This window comes from Cololabis saira, chromosome 13 (assembly GCF_033807715.1).
Source record: "Cololabis saira isolate AMF1-May2022 chromosome 13, fColSai1.1, whole genome shotgun sequence".
Taxonomy (NCBI): domain Eukaryota; kingdom Metazoa; phylum Chordata; class Actinopteri; order Beloniformes; family Belonidae; genus Cololabis; species Cololabis saira.
The window spans coordinates 25,031,968-25,047,727 of NC_084599.1; the positions used below are offsets into that span (position 1 = coordinate 25,031,968).

At 40.9% G+C, this 15,760-nt stretch overlaps 1 protein-coding gene across 1 annotated transcript in view; it reads left to right on the top strand.

Annotated features, from left to right (window-relative positions):
- LOC133458493 (ankyrin repeat domain-containing protein 13C-like) overlaps positions 1-15,760 on the top strand; it is a 31,567-nt gene that overhangs the window by 13,817 nt on the left and 1,990 nt on the right. Inside the window, exons 4-12 of the mRNA XM_061738440.1 lie at positions 2,895-2,980; positions 5,037-5,082; positions 6,051-6,117; positions 8,638-8,782; positions 10,060-10,191; positions 10,639-10,800; positions 14,994-15,073; positions 15,260-15,358; positions 15,530-15,630. Of these exons, the coding sequence (XP_061594424.1) occupies positions 2,895-2,980; positions 5,037-5,082; positions 6,051-6,117; positions 8,638-8,782; positions 10,060-10,191; positions 10,639-10,800; positions 14,994-15,073; positions 15,260-15,358; positions 15,530-15,630 (918 nt within the window). The remainder of the gene's footprint in view (positions 1-2,894; positions 2,981-5,036; positions 5,083-6,050; positions 6,118-8,637; positions 8,783-10,059; positions 10,192-10,638; positions 10,801-14,993; positions 15,074-15,259; positions 15,359-15,529; positions 15,631-15,760) is intronic.

The window sequence follows — 15,760 nt, forward strand, 5'->3', positions numbered from 1 at the left end:
CTAAAAATGTTTTCATGTATTTTGGCCAGCTAAAACTATTTCTATCCTCTGTAGCCTTTCACTTGCATAGCTGTGTTGTCAGTTTCAGGAGCTGGTTTGAAGGCCACCCCAGTCCTGTTGTTGTTATTACTGCTTTTCCACCTTGACGTAACAGTAACAGTAGCAGTTCATGCAGTTCATAACAAGCAACCAGTTTAAACCAGTATGTCTGCTTAAAATGTTGACTCTGAATCTGTGAGGGGTTTAGTTGTCTCTACAATACATATCTAATTGGCATGTTTATATGGGCTAGTATTATGGTTTTCTGTGTTTTCTGACTTGCCTACAATTATTTTGTGAATTCATGGTTTAATGTGTAGAGCCCCAGGTTGCAAGACCTTTGCAGAAAGCCTGGTTGTCTTATGTAAGAGTGATATTTTCGTATAAGATCATGGTCTTGAGCGAACTTTCATTTTCAAGTCTTTCTCCTTGTAATTGTCTTTTTGTTGTCTGAAATAATTACAACCTTTTTTGCGGGCTTTTCTGAGGAGCAGTGTTTTTCTACATATGAGTGAAATTGGATGTTTGGGAAAATAATATGATATGGCCACGTTTATAAGCTTTTAAAGTGAAGACTATAGTTAACCATCACTGTTTGTTTACGTTTGAAGAATTGTCTTTTTTTTTTATGTCACAATGATAAAAGGATACGATATATCGATGCACCAGTTATGCTGGTGGTCGGAGTTGGACAATTGAAGTCCTACTAAGGTTCAAAGATTCAGAGCTTTTTATTCTCATTTCATTTGTATGTTGAACACATACGGCAGTGCAAAATACTGTCCCTGAAGGTATGGTTGATAAATATTGAAAATTGAAAGAAACTTACTGAAATGTAAACTGCTTGTGCAAATGGAATGTACAGTAAATGTGCAAATAGAACGTGTGTGTGTGTGTGTGTGTGTGTGTGTGTGTGTGTGTGTGTGTGTGTGTGTGTGTGTGTGTGTGTGTGTGTGTGTGTGTGTGTGTGTGTGTGTGTGTGTGTGTGTGTGTGTGTGTGTGTGTGTGTGTGTGTGTGTGTGTGTGTGTGTGTGTGTGTGTGTGTGTGTGTGTGTGTGTGTGAGAAAAGAAAAAAAACATTTAAAACAGCATCATCCTGTTGAGCATGTTCAATGGTTGCGGCTTACAAATGTTCAGAGGCTGGAAACACTTAGTAGACCGCACAGCCTGCAGCCTCTGCTGTCTTTCTTTCATTGCTGATTCAGTTAATGCAAGAAGCTGATTTATAGCACTAAGAAGAGAATCGCAATTGGCCAAAATCAGGATCAGAACAGAAAAACAGAAGTCTGAACTGGTAAAGAAAAATGGTGAAGTGAAGGCATGTTTAATGTGAAAACAAACAAAAAACAGCGAACGAACAATGTAGATTGAAATAGAAAGATAAACGCCAGTTTATAATTATAAATCTTGGATGAAGAGTTGCTCATGCTGCATTTGGTCTTCCTGTAAAACTCTGCTCCACAGTGCCGGTGTCGGTTTAAACTGTTTCTAGATTCTTGGAGACCTGTCACCAGTGGTTGTCCACTTAGATCAAAGGCCTAATTGTTAAATAGTAGCACTTTGTGGTAATGGAAAGGCAAAATTGACCCGACGCTGTCTCTTTTCATTAACGTGTGAAGGTGAGACTAACGAGAGCTCTCACTTAATTAATGCCAGGAAAGTGGCCTTATCTGTGTGAATTAGTGCCAGCAGATTGGTCAGATTGGTAAGCGGTGTGCATTGGCTTGTCGGCCCTGGTTGGCTGGGTGGTCTGTGGCCAGATGGTGGGATTGTACTCCTTTTTCTTGTCGTGCTGAGAGGAGGTGAGGATCAGGAGGAGCCCCATCCAGAGCTTGTCCACATTCATTAGGCAGGCGGGCCACAAAGACAACCTCATACCGTAGTTGTGGCTCTGTCAGATGGCATTTGTGTGTTATGTGTATCATTGTATGTCTGTTCATTCCTGTGTATGTGTGCACTCTCAATTGTCCTAGTTTTACCATTAAATGCTAATATGAACAACATTTTATTATGGGCTGACTCACTTTGAAGATGTAGAAGGCGCTTGCTTAACAAGTAGTCAGGTTTGATCTCTAAACTGCAGGAGAGCTTGTCACGGGCCAAACAAATGTTAGTTTTTGATAAATATTTACATGGCTGTAGTTTGTACAATCATTTTGTCATTTATTTTCTCTTCATGGGTTCATCAAAGCACTGCTATTAAGTCATAAGCAACTGATGCTCCTGATTTACATAAATGCTTGGTACACAGATAAAGATCCTTTTTGTTTTTTCTTTTTTGCATGTATAAGGATAATAAGCTAAAATCCTTTTGAATCCCTGTAGATGTGACTGGTTAAAAGCCTCCTGTGAGCTTGCCGCTCCCTCAGGTCATTAAGTAGGTGAAAGGCGCAGCTCATTAACAAGCAGACTCATACATGCCCGACTTGTTCCCTTTGAACTTCCTGGAGCGTTTTGATCCCTGCAGGCGGAAGGATCAGTTGAATGATGCTGAGAGTCTCCCATCTCGCTTCCGGAAGTTGGCACATCTCTCAGTCAAAACCCATTGTTGCTGTTAACTGTATGGTATTTACATAAAGCAACTGTTAGGATAATGGTGGTGAACTGTATTATTATCCTACAGGTGGATGTGCCCTGTCCCCTACATTAAAAGCTCATTGCTAGGAGCTTGGTAGGGAAAATAGTTTTACAGTAGAGAGCTCAAATCTTCTACTGAGATGCAGTAAAGCAAAAGGATTTTCAGTATATTAACCTTGCCAGCACTTCCCCCCCCCCCCCCCAAAAAAAAATGCCTTCAGTGTTGAAGTGTTAAGTGTCAGATGTGCTTAACTTCATCTGTTTTTCTCCTCTTTCAGTCACAGCATTGCTGAGGAAGTTAAAGCAGCAGTCCAGGGAGACTGTTGAGGACAAGAGGCCCAAACTCCTGAAAGCCCTCAAAGAGGTATCCATGCCTTATTTAAAGTTTGACCCACAGGAACCAGAACTTCAACATCCTGATATTTTTTAGGTCCACAAAAAGATTATTTCAGCTCTGCGTCTTTTGTGACAGTCCTCGCTGGAGTGTGTGAAGGCTGCCGTGCTTGTCAGAGCAGCCAACGCGGACTTATAAATCAGGAAGTCCCTTAAGCTCTATTAACTTTATTTAATCTGTTCATGCTTGTGGGAATCAGCTGGAAGACGCCGTCTAAGATATAGTGGCTGAACAAGCTTGAGGCTGAAAGACGAGAGGAAATACTCAGCTAAAACAAAAAATAAATAAAAAAATCAAAGCACTAAAACATTGCATTTATTTAGCTAATGCTATTATTTAAAACCTGGATATATGAGGATCCAGGAGTCTTTCACTTGACAGAAAACCACTACCAGCCACCTGAACTACAGCTGTTGCTGTTGAAATAAGGTTGTTTCACTGGAGTTACATTCTAGGGACAAAACGTAGGGTTGAAGTCGTGGGTGCTAATGTTCCAGATGTTCTCTCAACATCTAACTGAGCTCCATTGTCCAAGTAAGATGTCACAAATGTTCTTTCATGTGTTCTTTCTGTCCCTTTCTTCTGAACTTCTGAACTCCTGTCTCTGTTATTTGCAGAAAAGCACAGGTTTATAGGTAATAGATATCTATAACAGAAAGTCACACAATCATCCCTCCCTTCAGTTGACTGTCATTCACAAATGACTGTTATTGCAACAAAGCGCTGCCAGGAGGGACACATAAACACACATTATCCACAGGTCAGAGCCAAACATTTAAGGCTAATTGAAGCCCAACAATGCGCTTGTGTGGTATGACGACAGCGATTCAAATCCACACAAAGAGAATGCTGAGCTGCTGAATCAAATGTGAGAAATGCTCTAGGCTTTGTTGGAGTTCTCTGTAAAATAATCTTACAATATATTACAGTGATATGGTCCTGCAAACACTGGCATATAGACTTTTAGGAGCTACTGCATGACAGTTTTGGTATTTTTGTTGCTTAACATGACACTCTAAACTCTCTGTGTAATCATCTGGGGTTGGTTTTTCTTCCAGTTCAGCTGTTTAGCAATACCACCCTCACAGATGAGTCTGTGATGAAGCAGATTAAGAAAAATACAACGCCAAAAGACACACACAGTTTAAAACTCAGTGGTAGAACCTTATCTAAGTGGCTGAAGGTATGTTGTAAACTTTTCTATGTCGCCATCTCTCAGAAATGAGTAAGATCTGATGTTACAGCTTTAAATCATTCATATTGGAAGGATGGAGATCAGTAGTGGTGGGAATGATTCTACTACACTCCAGCACGTCATAATAATAAGTTTATATGGAGTATTACCATATTGAAGAGTGCAAACTTTTCTCCACGTCAGACAGGGAGATAAAATGCCCATGGGGCAGCCAGTCTCAATGGTGTACAAGGTGAGACAGCAATATTTATATATTTTTATTAGTTGTTAAATTACATCAGAGGTCTAAAACCATTCTACTAAGAAGCGTTATGTGTGTATTCCTTCAGGGCAGAGTGCCTCATTGTTTTTCATAATCATTAAAATGAGAGCACTAAACCTCAAATATGACCAGTGATTATATTTATATTCTCTCCCTTGTGTTCAAGTTCCTGGAGTTTCAAATACTTAGTAAATATAGTAAAAACATAACGGGTGCAAAACTACACCTCAGGGGTTTTGATAAAAAAAGATCAACTTTTTATTTTATTCTTTTAGAGCTCTGACCAGTCAGGACGTGCACAAAGATCATGTGAGAGTGTCCTGGCCGGGAATGTGACCCTAATGTTAGTAACAGATCCTTTTGGTGCAGAGGACTCTGGGGCCTACATGGATTTGGTTTGCTTTTCCCAGATGCCATCAGATCCCAGGAAATTGATATCTTAAGAGTTTGGAGGCTGAGTGGACGCCTCTTTTTTCCCATGTTTGTTAAGCCTGTACTAACCCGTACTAACGGCCATTTCACACATTTATCTATTTATTTTTATCTAACATTAATTTTTCCGTCCACAGCTTGGAGACTTTTACTTGGAGCTTCACTGGGACTTCCAGAGTTGGGGTGAGTCTTACGGTACTGTTTTCTGGTCTTAAAGCACTGAAGTTAAAAAGGGACGTCTTGATGTCTCAAACACTTTGAAAACGAACTACTTGTAATCAGATGTAGCCTGATGCACCACCAGAAGAATGTCACAGACAGGACAAGGTGATGGATTCAGTCAGTCATCACGAGGGAACAGGGACACAGTGACCACATGCTGAACATTACTCCTCCTGCTGGACGTGAACTGACACCTCATCCAATAATCTAGATGTTCCACATTTTAGGGCAATGCTTCTAATACTTGATTATCTGAGAGATGCTGTTGTTTCTTACTGAATGTTCACTCGGTAAACATTTATACTGCTGCTCCTGTAAAGTAGATTTTAAACGGAGGGAAGATGTGTGGCCACACACTAAATGCATCCAGCAAAACTGGTGAATCAGCATTTGCTTAGTCTTTATAGGAATGACCCCAGAATGTGATTCAGCATTGGCCTCTGTGTACTCACCTTGTCGTTGTGAATTATTGACCAACTGGGAGAAATTATATAACACACACAATAGAAAACAGCAAATTTTGGCGCTTTGAGAGCTAAAGTGAAAACTGCACATGGAGAAAAGATTTGTTTAAATGAACACTCTTTGATCCGTGCTCATAGCAAACAGATTGTTGGCTCCTGTTGTCCCTAAGAGGCCCCTGTTCAACGTATATGTAGGGTGAGCAGAGTGCTACAGTTGTATTTACAGAGCTCCACAGCATTACCTTGTTTTCAAAGTACCTTCTCAGTTTTGTGTTGCGATTGAACAGTGAAGAACCCGGTGAAGGCTTTGAATTATTAAATATTCAGCAGCAGACCATGATGTTATTGCTGATATATGGCACTCGCCTCTAAAAGGTTAAGTTACGTTTTGAGCTGTGTGCTGTCCAAATTTAGACACTTTCTAAAGTCTTTTACATCTCCTTGCTTTATGTTGTCACAACGCAGTGCCTTTGCTGTCCAGAATCTTACCATCAGATGCATGCAAGATCTACAAGCAAGGCCTCAACATCAGGCAAGTTTAATGAATGCTTCTTAATTAGATTAAACTGAGGATATTACAAACTGGATGGCAAATTTCCTGCAATTAAATATCAACAAAACCAAAGTTATCCATCATTTACATGGTGCATCTTTTGCACGGCACCTAGGCATCTTAGGTCTTTGGAAACGTTTTCTTATTGGTGTCCCAGTCTAACAGTCACAGTCTCAGCTTTTAAAGCTGTTGCAAATGTGCTGTTGAACTTAATTTTGATGTTTGCAAATGACAAAAGGTACTTCTAAACATCATATTTTTTGTTTTTATGTCAAAGTAAAATGCATTATATTAGTAGTATAATTAGAGTTGGAAAGTAACTCATCAATAACGTAATTTATTGATCCACATTTTTTTTACCCTCCTGTACTGCTCACAATTCACCCCTCTCTCTGCTTCCCATTTCTGCTCCTCCGCTCACTTTTGTGAATTAGAGTGTGAAATCAGTGCCTCCAGTAGAAGGAAGCAGACTGGCAGTGTCTCTCAGCACAGATCTGTGACTTCTGTGTTTCCATTTGAATCAATGTCTTGTAGATGAAGTGTTACCATAGTCCCTGCTGTGCTGATCAGCTGGGAGACTGACACACATTGACACTCAGTCACCACAATGACTCCTTAGTGAAAATGTATGTCACTCTGCTTCTTTTGCTGAGAGCAAAAAGCTTAAAGCATGCAGCACTCACCAGCTTTGAGGTATAGCTTGCACAGCTGTGGGATGTCTACATGCATTATAGATTACATGGATATAGATTTATTTATTTTCATTTGTATTATATTGGACCGAGCTGCTCCTTTATATGCAGCACATACAAATATGCTATTAACACTAAATTCTTTTGAAGTGTGAATTCGTGTTTTTGTGTCCGTGTCCCTCTGTATGAGGTGAGCTTGATCTAGAGCAGGGGTGGCCAACCCGCGGCTCGCGAACCGCATGCGGCCCTTTGCCCGGTGTCATGCGGCTCTTGCAACTTTATTTGATAGGTGCAGTGAAAGACAGACACGTAAGATGTGGGGGCAAAATATGCCGCGACTGGAATCAAACCCACGTCGCTGTACAGGGGAAGGTGTTCATAAGTCGCCTGCTCAACCCGTTGAATCATACGGGCGCGCGCTCGTGTTTGTGACGGAAAATATCCACTCTCAAAATGGCAGGGAAAAAATGCACGGCCAAACGAAAATATGAAGATAAACACAGGACGTTTTTAACAGACTGGGAGTTTAATATATATAATATAAATTAAATATTAATATTTAAGCAATACATCACGACAGGCCGTGGTATACAATCACACAGCTGAGGGGCGTCCCCGCCTTTTATAAAACGGTTACCAATAATGTAAATACAGGCAGGCACTCGTCAATCCATTCATCCATCGTTAGCCCTCCCCGGAGATCAAAGTTTACCGTGAACATGCTAAATTAATTGTTAATGAAAATAAATAAATAAACTTTAACACCAGCTACTTTTTACTAACCTGCTGTAACCGTCAAAAAGTTTGTGACAGTTGGTTGTTGTAATGGATACATTGTTGCTTCCCTGGCGCAGAATTATATGCTGTGATAAGGCTTTAGAATAAAAGCCGTGGTATATAAGATAAGATAAGATAAGACAAGATAAGATTGTCCTTTATTTCTCCCTCAATGGGGAAATTCATTTTGTGCAGCAGCAGTACACTCAACACACACATGCAGGGAAGGGGTAAAAAAAGTAAAAAAATATAAATATAAACAGTATATTGTTTACATTGGAATGAAAAATAATATGCTCATTATACCACAATTAACAACCAATCAGATTGCAAGATTTCACCTTTCTGTTTTATAATGGTATTTTTATGTCTCAGAGAGAGCAGGGAGTGAGGGATCATGGGTAGTTGATGTGTGCATGTGTACGATGTGGCTCTTTGCAGTAACATAGTAACCAATCGTGGCTCTTAGCCTCTGACTGGTTGGCCACCCCTGATCTAGAGTATGTCATTATCCTCTGAAACCGCTTCTGGCTACCAAACTTGATATTCAGAAACACTTCTCATTATCTCAGAGTTTGAGTGAATAAAATAGAGAGACTCAGGGTGAAGGGGAAGAAAATGTCAGATGAAGTTCAATTGCACCCTGCTGCTACAGCGTATCAGGCCTGTCAAGCCCACTCTCAGCACGTTATACTATAGGTCTGCTCTTCACATGCAGATCAGTTATTCTCTTTGGTGCCATGCTTTATTCATGGACGACACAGACACAAAAATACATTTTGAAATCTGTTGGTGGTCTCCCATAGTAGCAATTACCATGCTTGCTGTCTCAAAATCTTAGGGGCAGATGTGCAGAAGCCATCCTTTTCCAGCTGCTTACAGTTGTCCCATTGTTATTACTACTGACTTTAATGTTGCCAAATGTAACATTGGATGCTCTTTTGTTGCTACCTGCCAGTTTATTTATGGTCTCTCCCTGTCAAGTCATCTGACCAAATTATTTTAATAATTCATGTCTTTGTGTGTGTAGATTGGATACAACCCTGATAGACTTTTCGGACATGAAATGTCAACGGGGAGACCTCAGTTTCATCTTCAACGGGAATGCCATTCCCTCGGAGTCTTTTGTTGTGCTGGACAACAAACAGAAAGTCTACCAGCGGATACATCACGAGGTTTGAGATCTAAGCGGCTCTTTGTTGATTACAAGTATCATCCGTAAGAAATGGTTGTAAAAACAACACATAAGATAAGATAAGATAAGAAATCCTTTAATAGTCCCACAGAGGGGAAATTTCCAGATTACAGCAGCAAAGGGGATAGTGCAAAACACAAGAGGCATCAATATCACACAATAATAATAAAAACACTATAAACAGTATATACAATAATAAGAAGAAGAAGAAGGAGAATAAAAATAGTAATAAGAAACACTAGTATATAAAAAGAATAACAGATGGATATTTACAGATGTTATTTACATAATTGCACGTTGCAGAGAATGATATTGCACATTATTTTCCGGTTTGTATATTTATTGTCAGGTTGTATGTGGTCTACTGTGAGCAGTGCTGGTTGTGTAGTCTCACAGCTGCAGGGAGGAAGGACCTTCTGTAGCGCTCCTTTACACATTTAGGGTGAAGGAGCCTGTCGCTGAAAGAGCTCTCCAGCGCTCTGAAGGTTTCCTTCATGGGGTGGGAGTGAGGGTGGGAGGGGTTGCGTTTTAGTATCTTCTCTAATTGTTTGGACAGAAATGATAGAGAGCTCATATGATGCTCATTACTGCCTTTTTAAGAGTCAATAAATAGGTCAATTACACCCATTAAATAGATGAAAAGGTTTTTTTTTTTGTTTTTTTTTTAAGAAGTTGGGTCATGTGACGTACAAATGGCCCATTCTGAAGCTAGTTCATATCTCACCTGCACCAGATGGTGTACGGCCCGATGCAGTGACCACCATCTGACGCTGCTGCTGGTCTACCAGCTGCTCCAAATGGAGACCACAGAGGAACACAATTTCATCAACAACTCAAATCTCATGATTTTTAAACAGTGATACCAGCTAAAGCTGTGTTGTGAATCATTACACTGCGGGACATTTGCATCTGGCGGTTTCACGGACACGGTTCATGCAGCAACATTATGTAGACTGCAATGCTTGATGTTGATTTACTCCTCAATGGCCTTAATTCTGAGAAGCTGCTAGCCTTGCTCTCCACAATTCCCTGCTGAACGTCTGAAAGCAATATGTAGCCTTTTTATTTGAGTAAAAACAAAAAAGAAGCAGTATTACAGTATTCTGTGCTGATATCAGGTCTTGTTTTCTGTACATGAAGTCACGTTCTGTTTTCCAGCCTGTGTTGATGGTTATGTTAGCAGGCCTCACGGAGATTAAAGCGCACGCCTGGCTCAGCACCCTAATTTTTACTGAAACCTCTGTCCCGCATTCACAGGAGTCGGAGATGGAAACCGAAGAGGAAGTGGACATTCTGATGAGCAGCGACGTTTACTCCGCCACGCTTTCCACAAAGTCCATCACCTTCTCCAGAGCGCAGACTGGCTGGCTGTTCAGAGAGGACAAGACGGTTGGTGACAGTTGTTATGGTTTGGTGTCATTACTCCCAGAGGCTCAGCTTTTAGAAACAGGGGGGGTCACAGGACTCTACCATGCTGGGGCAGGTGTGAACTTGAAGCGTTTTGGGTTCTAGAGGAAGGATTATAAAATGATTGTTGTTCAGAAACTACACCTCTTATTTTCTGTGCTAAATGCTCATGTTTCCTTTTAAACTTTCATGCCAGGCAGGAAGAAAGTAGATAAGTGTGAGGATCAGCAGTGATAACCCCAGGACAGAAACTTAGGTGATAAGCTTGGGGTTAAAAAAAAAACAGAAATGGGTGGGGGGGCATGGAGGTAGTGAATGAGATATGTAGGTATTGCTTTCTGTCCTCTTGATCTTCTTCCCTTTATACACGTGTTTAGACAGGAAATCGGTGATACTACATGGGGACTTATCTGTTTTTTCTAACTCCAGGAGCGCGTGGGAAACTTTCTGGCAGATTTCTACTCTGTGAACGGACTGGTTCTGGAGTCCAGGAAGAGACGAGAGCATCTGAGCGAGGAAGACATCTTGAGGAACAAAGCCATCATGGAGAGTCTGAGCAAAGGAGGGAACATCATCGAACAGAACTTCGAAGTGAGTTTTGCATCACTAACCCTGGCTCGTTTCCATTTAGTGATATTTTACAGTTTGTCAGTGAAATCTGGTTTTTATAGATGTTTCATTGGTATTGGTTTCCTTATTAGTGTCCTTTAGGGACTTTTGTCTGCTAAAGGAAAGTCAAGTCTTGCATGTTTTGTCAGGATAAAACATAGGAGAGAAAAAACATTTGAACTAAAGTGAGAACAAGACGGTTTGAAATACTACATCAATGCACATGCTCTTTACGCATTACTGCAACATGGTCACTAGTCCAAACCTGAAACTGGGAATCTTTGGGTAGGGCGTGAGTCTCTCAGACAAAATAAACTCAAAGTACTTCACTGCTGTGTGCATTCAAGATAAATCCTGGGGAAGCAGCAAGGACCTCCGGACAGACGTTCTTCTATAAAGAAAAACAAGCTTGCATGGTTTATTGAAAAATTCTTGTTTGGGTTCCAACTGGCATTTCTTTGATATGTTATTGCTTTCTGACATAAATTTAAAAAAAAAAGAAGAAAACAGAAAGAACATTGACCCCCTCAGTGGCTTCATTGCATGGATTTTAGTCTCAGTGCTGCCCCCCACTGGTGACAGCCGTAAAGCTGCACCTTATTCACACACCAGCCACCATGCCCACTCTACAGTATGTTCCAGAGTTTGCTTAGCAAGCCCTTGTCTAAGCACTGAACATAAAGCCAGCCGCACAGCGAAGACAAAGCCTCTCAGCACTCAATGGAGGCCTTTTAACTGCTCACTTATTTTTTTGTTGTTCGGTGCTGGCCTTTGTTTCATCGCAGCATCCCTCAGTGGTCTTCCAGTTGTTTTTTCAGTGCCATGAATTCACGCCGGTGAAAAAGGCTGTGTTGTAATAGACTGTAGTATATCTGTCAGAAAAGCTTCCCGTTCTGTTTTGGTGGAAAATAGTACATGGGAAGGGCAGCTGCTGTGACGGCGGTTTGAGGGCGAGGGGGCCGGTCTGTGGACACAGGCAAACGTGCAGAGCTATCAGACAGAGCGTGATGCTATTGATCACACGGATGAGGGCTAAAACCCCCGCTGCCATGGAATGATGAGCAGCGGAGAGGGCTGGCATACCAGAAGATCAGGGTCTCAGCCGCTTGAGTGTACTCTGTCCTCGTCGTAACAACAAGGCCGAGCTGGAACACTGTGGCCACGAATACAAAACACCTCTTGTGACTGCTGTATCTTCTCTCACATTTTTTTTTCTTCTTCTCACATCTCATTCAGTTGGCTCTGGGTTCAGTTTGGTGAATCATCCTCCACAACATTTTCCACATTATTCTGCCCTAGTTGCAGTCATTTACTAATTGATATTTCAAACCTGAACATTAGGGGGAGAATGTTTAGTTTTGGAAAATAAACATTTTTGAGATCAAAAATGTGACAATTGCCCCAGGTCCAGTTCAAGTCATGTCATGTTCAGTTCAAGACAGTTCATGTCCTTTTAAATGAAATAAGACTGAAGGAAGATATTCATTCAAAAAGGCTGAACTTCCTGGTGATTACACTGCCAGTGTTTTTGTTTCAAAGCTAAACCTTTTTTCTAATTAAACATCCTTTCTATCCATGTATCCATCCCCAGCCTGTGACTTTTGCAAGTTTTATCCTGAAGTAGCAAAAAATGTAAACCAAGTGAAGGTAGGCAGGCGTAAACCCTGGACAGGTTGGCACATATCGACGGGAGTAAACATGAGAGGAAGGGGAAAAAAAGAGCAAACTTTTTCCCAAATTCACCGTAATTATACATTGAAGGTCGCTGCAGTCTAACAGGGGCGTCTTTGTTGACGTTCTTTTTTGCTAATAAAAAACTGAAGGTCTGGAGTCAGGAGGCAGAGCAGTCGTCTACCAATCAGGGGCTTGGAGGCTTGATCTCTGGACTCCACGGTGTGCATGTCAAACTGTCCTTGGGTAGACACTGAAACCAACTTTGTCCCCTATATATACACCATTGATGTATAGTTGTGCATTTCATGAAGAATAATTCTACACTAGTCTTGTCTATGACATAGAATCAAAACAAAACAAAACAGAATTGACTGAAAAATGATCCGTGTACATGCATCTGTTAATGTTTGAATAGTAAAAAACAAGACTTTTCCAGTCTCCTCACATGTTCAAAGTGTGACGTTGAAAATGTTTAAGAGCACTGGGTCTCTATTCTCAGCAAGTTTAAGAAGTGTGTACAAAATAAAGCAGAGCACACAGTAAAGTGATATCCAGAGCCAGTTATTTGCACGGACAGACTGTACAGTATATTTAGCAGTGTAGTTTGGTTACAGATGTGGATTTGAGGTCAGAGAATACTGTGATTTAGTAGATGGCGCCATCTAGTGACATGTCACTGCCACGAGGGAACTAATTAAACACATACAAATACATATACCGTTAATAGTATTGGTACAATGGCAGAGTTTCCTAATTTGACCCTCAACTCCACCATTATAGATTCAAAATAATAATGCAGACTAATTTTAAAAATTAATAAATAGATAAAGGCATCCTGTTTATAATCCTTAAAAAAACTAACAAACAAAGGATACAGCTCGATCTTAAGTAGCTCTCATTTAAGCCTTTTGATTTAGTCGAAGTATTTGTAAGTGCATGTGTCTGCGGAGATCAAGCCTTCTGCTTCTATTTCCATTTTTTCTCTCTTGCTCGGCTGTGTTTGGGTGTAGCCTTTGAACGGAGGGTGTGTAGGTTCCAGCCAATGGCAGTGCGAGGGTGTGAAGGCAGTAAAAACACAACAGTCAGGTCTCATCTGTGTCTCTTTCCTGCTCTATGTGCAACAAACACCCTCTCTTATCAACAAATGAGTGTGGCAGCATTTTTTGGAGTCATTATCCACCTGAATCCCCTCTAATTTAGAGGAGAATTACTATTACATTTAAAGCTGATGCTATGTTTTGGTAAACGGCTAAATAACAGCATAACGACACAGGAGAACATAACACTGCTGCAGGTGACCAGGGGCCTGTACTACGAAGCAAGTTCAAAATACCCAGGATATCTTTTCCTTATCCAGATTCACTAACCCGGACAATTGCAATCACGCTAAGCGGTCACACGACGGCGGTTATCAACTCGGTATATCAACCCAGGTTTCTCCAATCTGGATATGAGCGCGTGCACATAAAAGGGGCGGTGTTTTCAGCGCATGACCAATCGCAAGCATGGAGAAGTCCGCTGTCAGAGCCGCTTATTTCAGTAGCGAAGAGCAAAGGATAAATTACACTGTGATTTAACTTAATATTTAGACTTGAAATTAAAAGTTCATGTCGTGTTCAAATTAAACGAGGTCTGACATTTCATCCTCTCTCAAATGACTCATAACTTGTTTCTACAGTATATTTACAGTTTGTACATAAAGGTTTATTTGCAAAAGTAGTTTTCTTAGAAAGACGGAGTGAGGGTATCTACAGCAAAGACAAACGTACTCGCATACCTTGTTTGTGTTGAATAAATGGAGAGGAGACATGGAGCGTGTCTATCACTTCAGCAGTATATTTAATTAACGTTCAACAACGGTTAACGTTCGAGACATCAGCTGTTTTAACAGTCGGGGCAAAACGTTACCATGACAACACCGGAGGGGGCGGGGACTCCCACTATAACAGAATCCCATAACATACCTCTCTGTCAGGAGAAAAGAAATGATAAAGTGTTGATACTTGGGTATGAAAGGAATTGCTTAGTTTCTTGACTAATTCAAATTTGTTGAAAGTCAGTCCACTCTTTTTTTTCTTCCTCTCACGATCCGCGCACCGAGCTCCACTGGATTCTCTTCGAAAGGGCATGCCATTTTCCAAGAGAGCTGATTGGTCAGTGGGCGGTGCTTTTATACCCGGCGATCTGTATCTCGAACATAACCTGCTCCGGAGCAGGTTAGCTGTTCAGCATAAGTTACCATGGCGATGTACCCCGGTGAGAAGTGAACCACCGTCGTAGTCCTGAAAACCCAGGGTTAAACCGGAAGTTACCTCGATAACCCCAAATCCCGCTTCGTAGTACAGGCCCCAGGACTCACAAATTTAGCATCCTATTTCAGGGACATTGATGAGTTGGGCTCAATCCCAAACTGACAGTTTCATTGTTTGTTTTTTAATCCAACATTCAAACTGTGCAGTCTTCTGATTCTAGTTTTCTTTCTTTCTCTTCTTTGTTATAAGTCAACAAGGAGGCAATCTTTAACCCCGCCCTCACCCAACACTATTTCCTGGGAAGAATACATCACTGCTGACAATGGAAAGTAAGTGTCAAAAAGATGTACATCTGTTTCTTTGCGTACAAAGAATGCACATATTTATTCACACAATAATCCAACAAGGACGTATCGGTTTTACTACAGTAATAATAAAAATGAGGAGTTCCACATCTGCATACTGATGTTCTGTGAGCTCTGCCTGACTGTCATCATGTCTGCTGCTCCTTTCAGAGCTCCTCATCTGGGGAGAGAGCTGGTCTGCAAAGAGAGCAAGAAAAACTTCAAAGCCACGATAGCCATGAGTCAAGACTTCCCTCTGGGAATTGAATCGTGAGTCCTCACTTTGAATAACCCTCCAGTAGTTTATTAGAATAAAGGCTTTTAAATGTCCTCATGACATTTACATCCTGCTGAAAACAGTATGAACATCAATACAGCGTTGAAGTTCATTTTTATATTTCAATGTTGGTTGATCTGTGTATTTGTTTTCTTTTTGCTCAGGTTACTGAATGTTTTGGAGGTGATTGCACCCTTCAAGCACTTTAATAAACTCAGGGAGTTTGTTCAAATGAAGCTCCCCCCCGGCTTTCCTGTCAAACTTGGTGAGTTTTACACAAAACTGGCACTTGATTGTGGAAAAGGGGGAGATATATTTTCATTTCATACTATATTAGACTCTGGAAAAAAAATGTTACACTAAGAAAAACATAAAATCCTTGACATTTCAAGTAA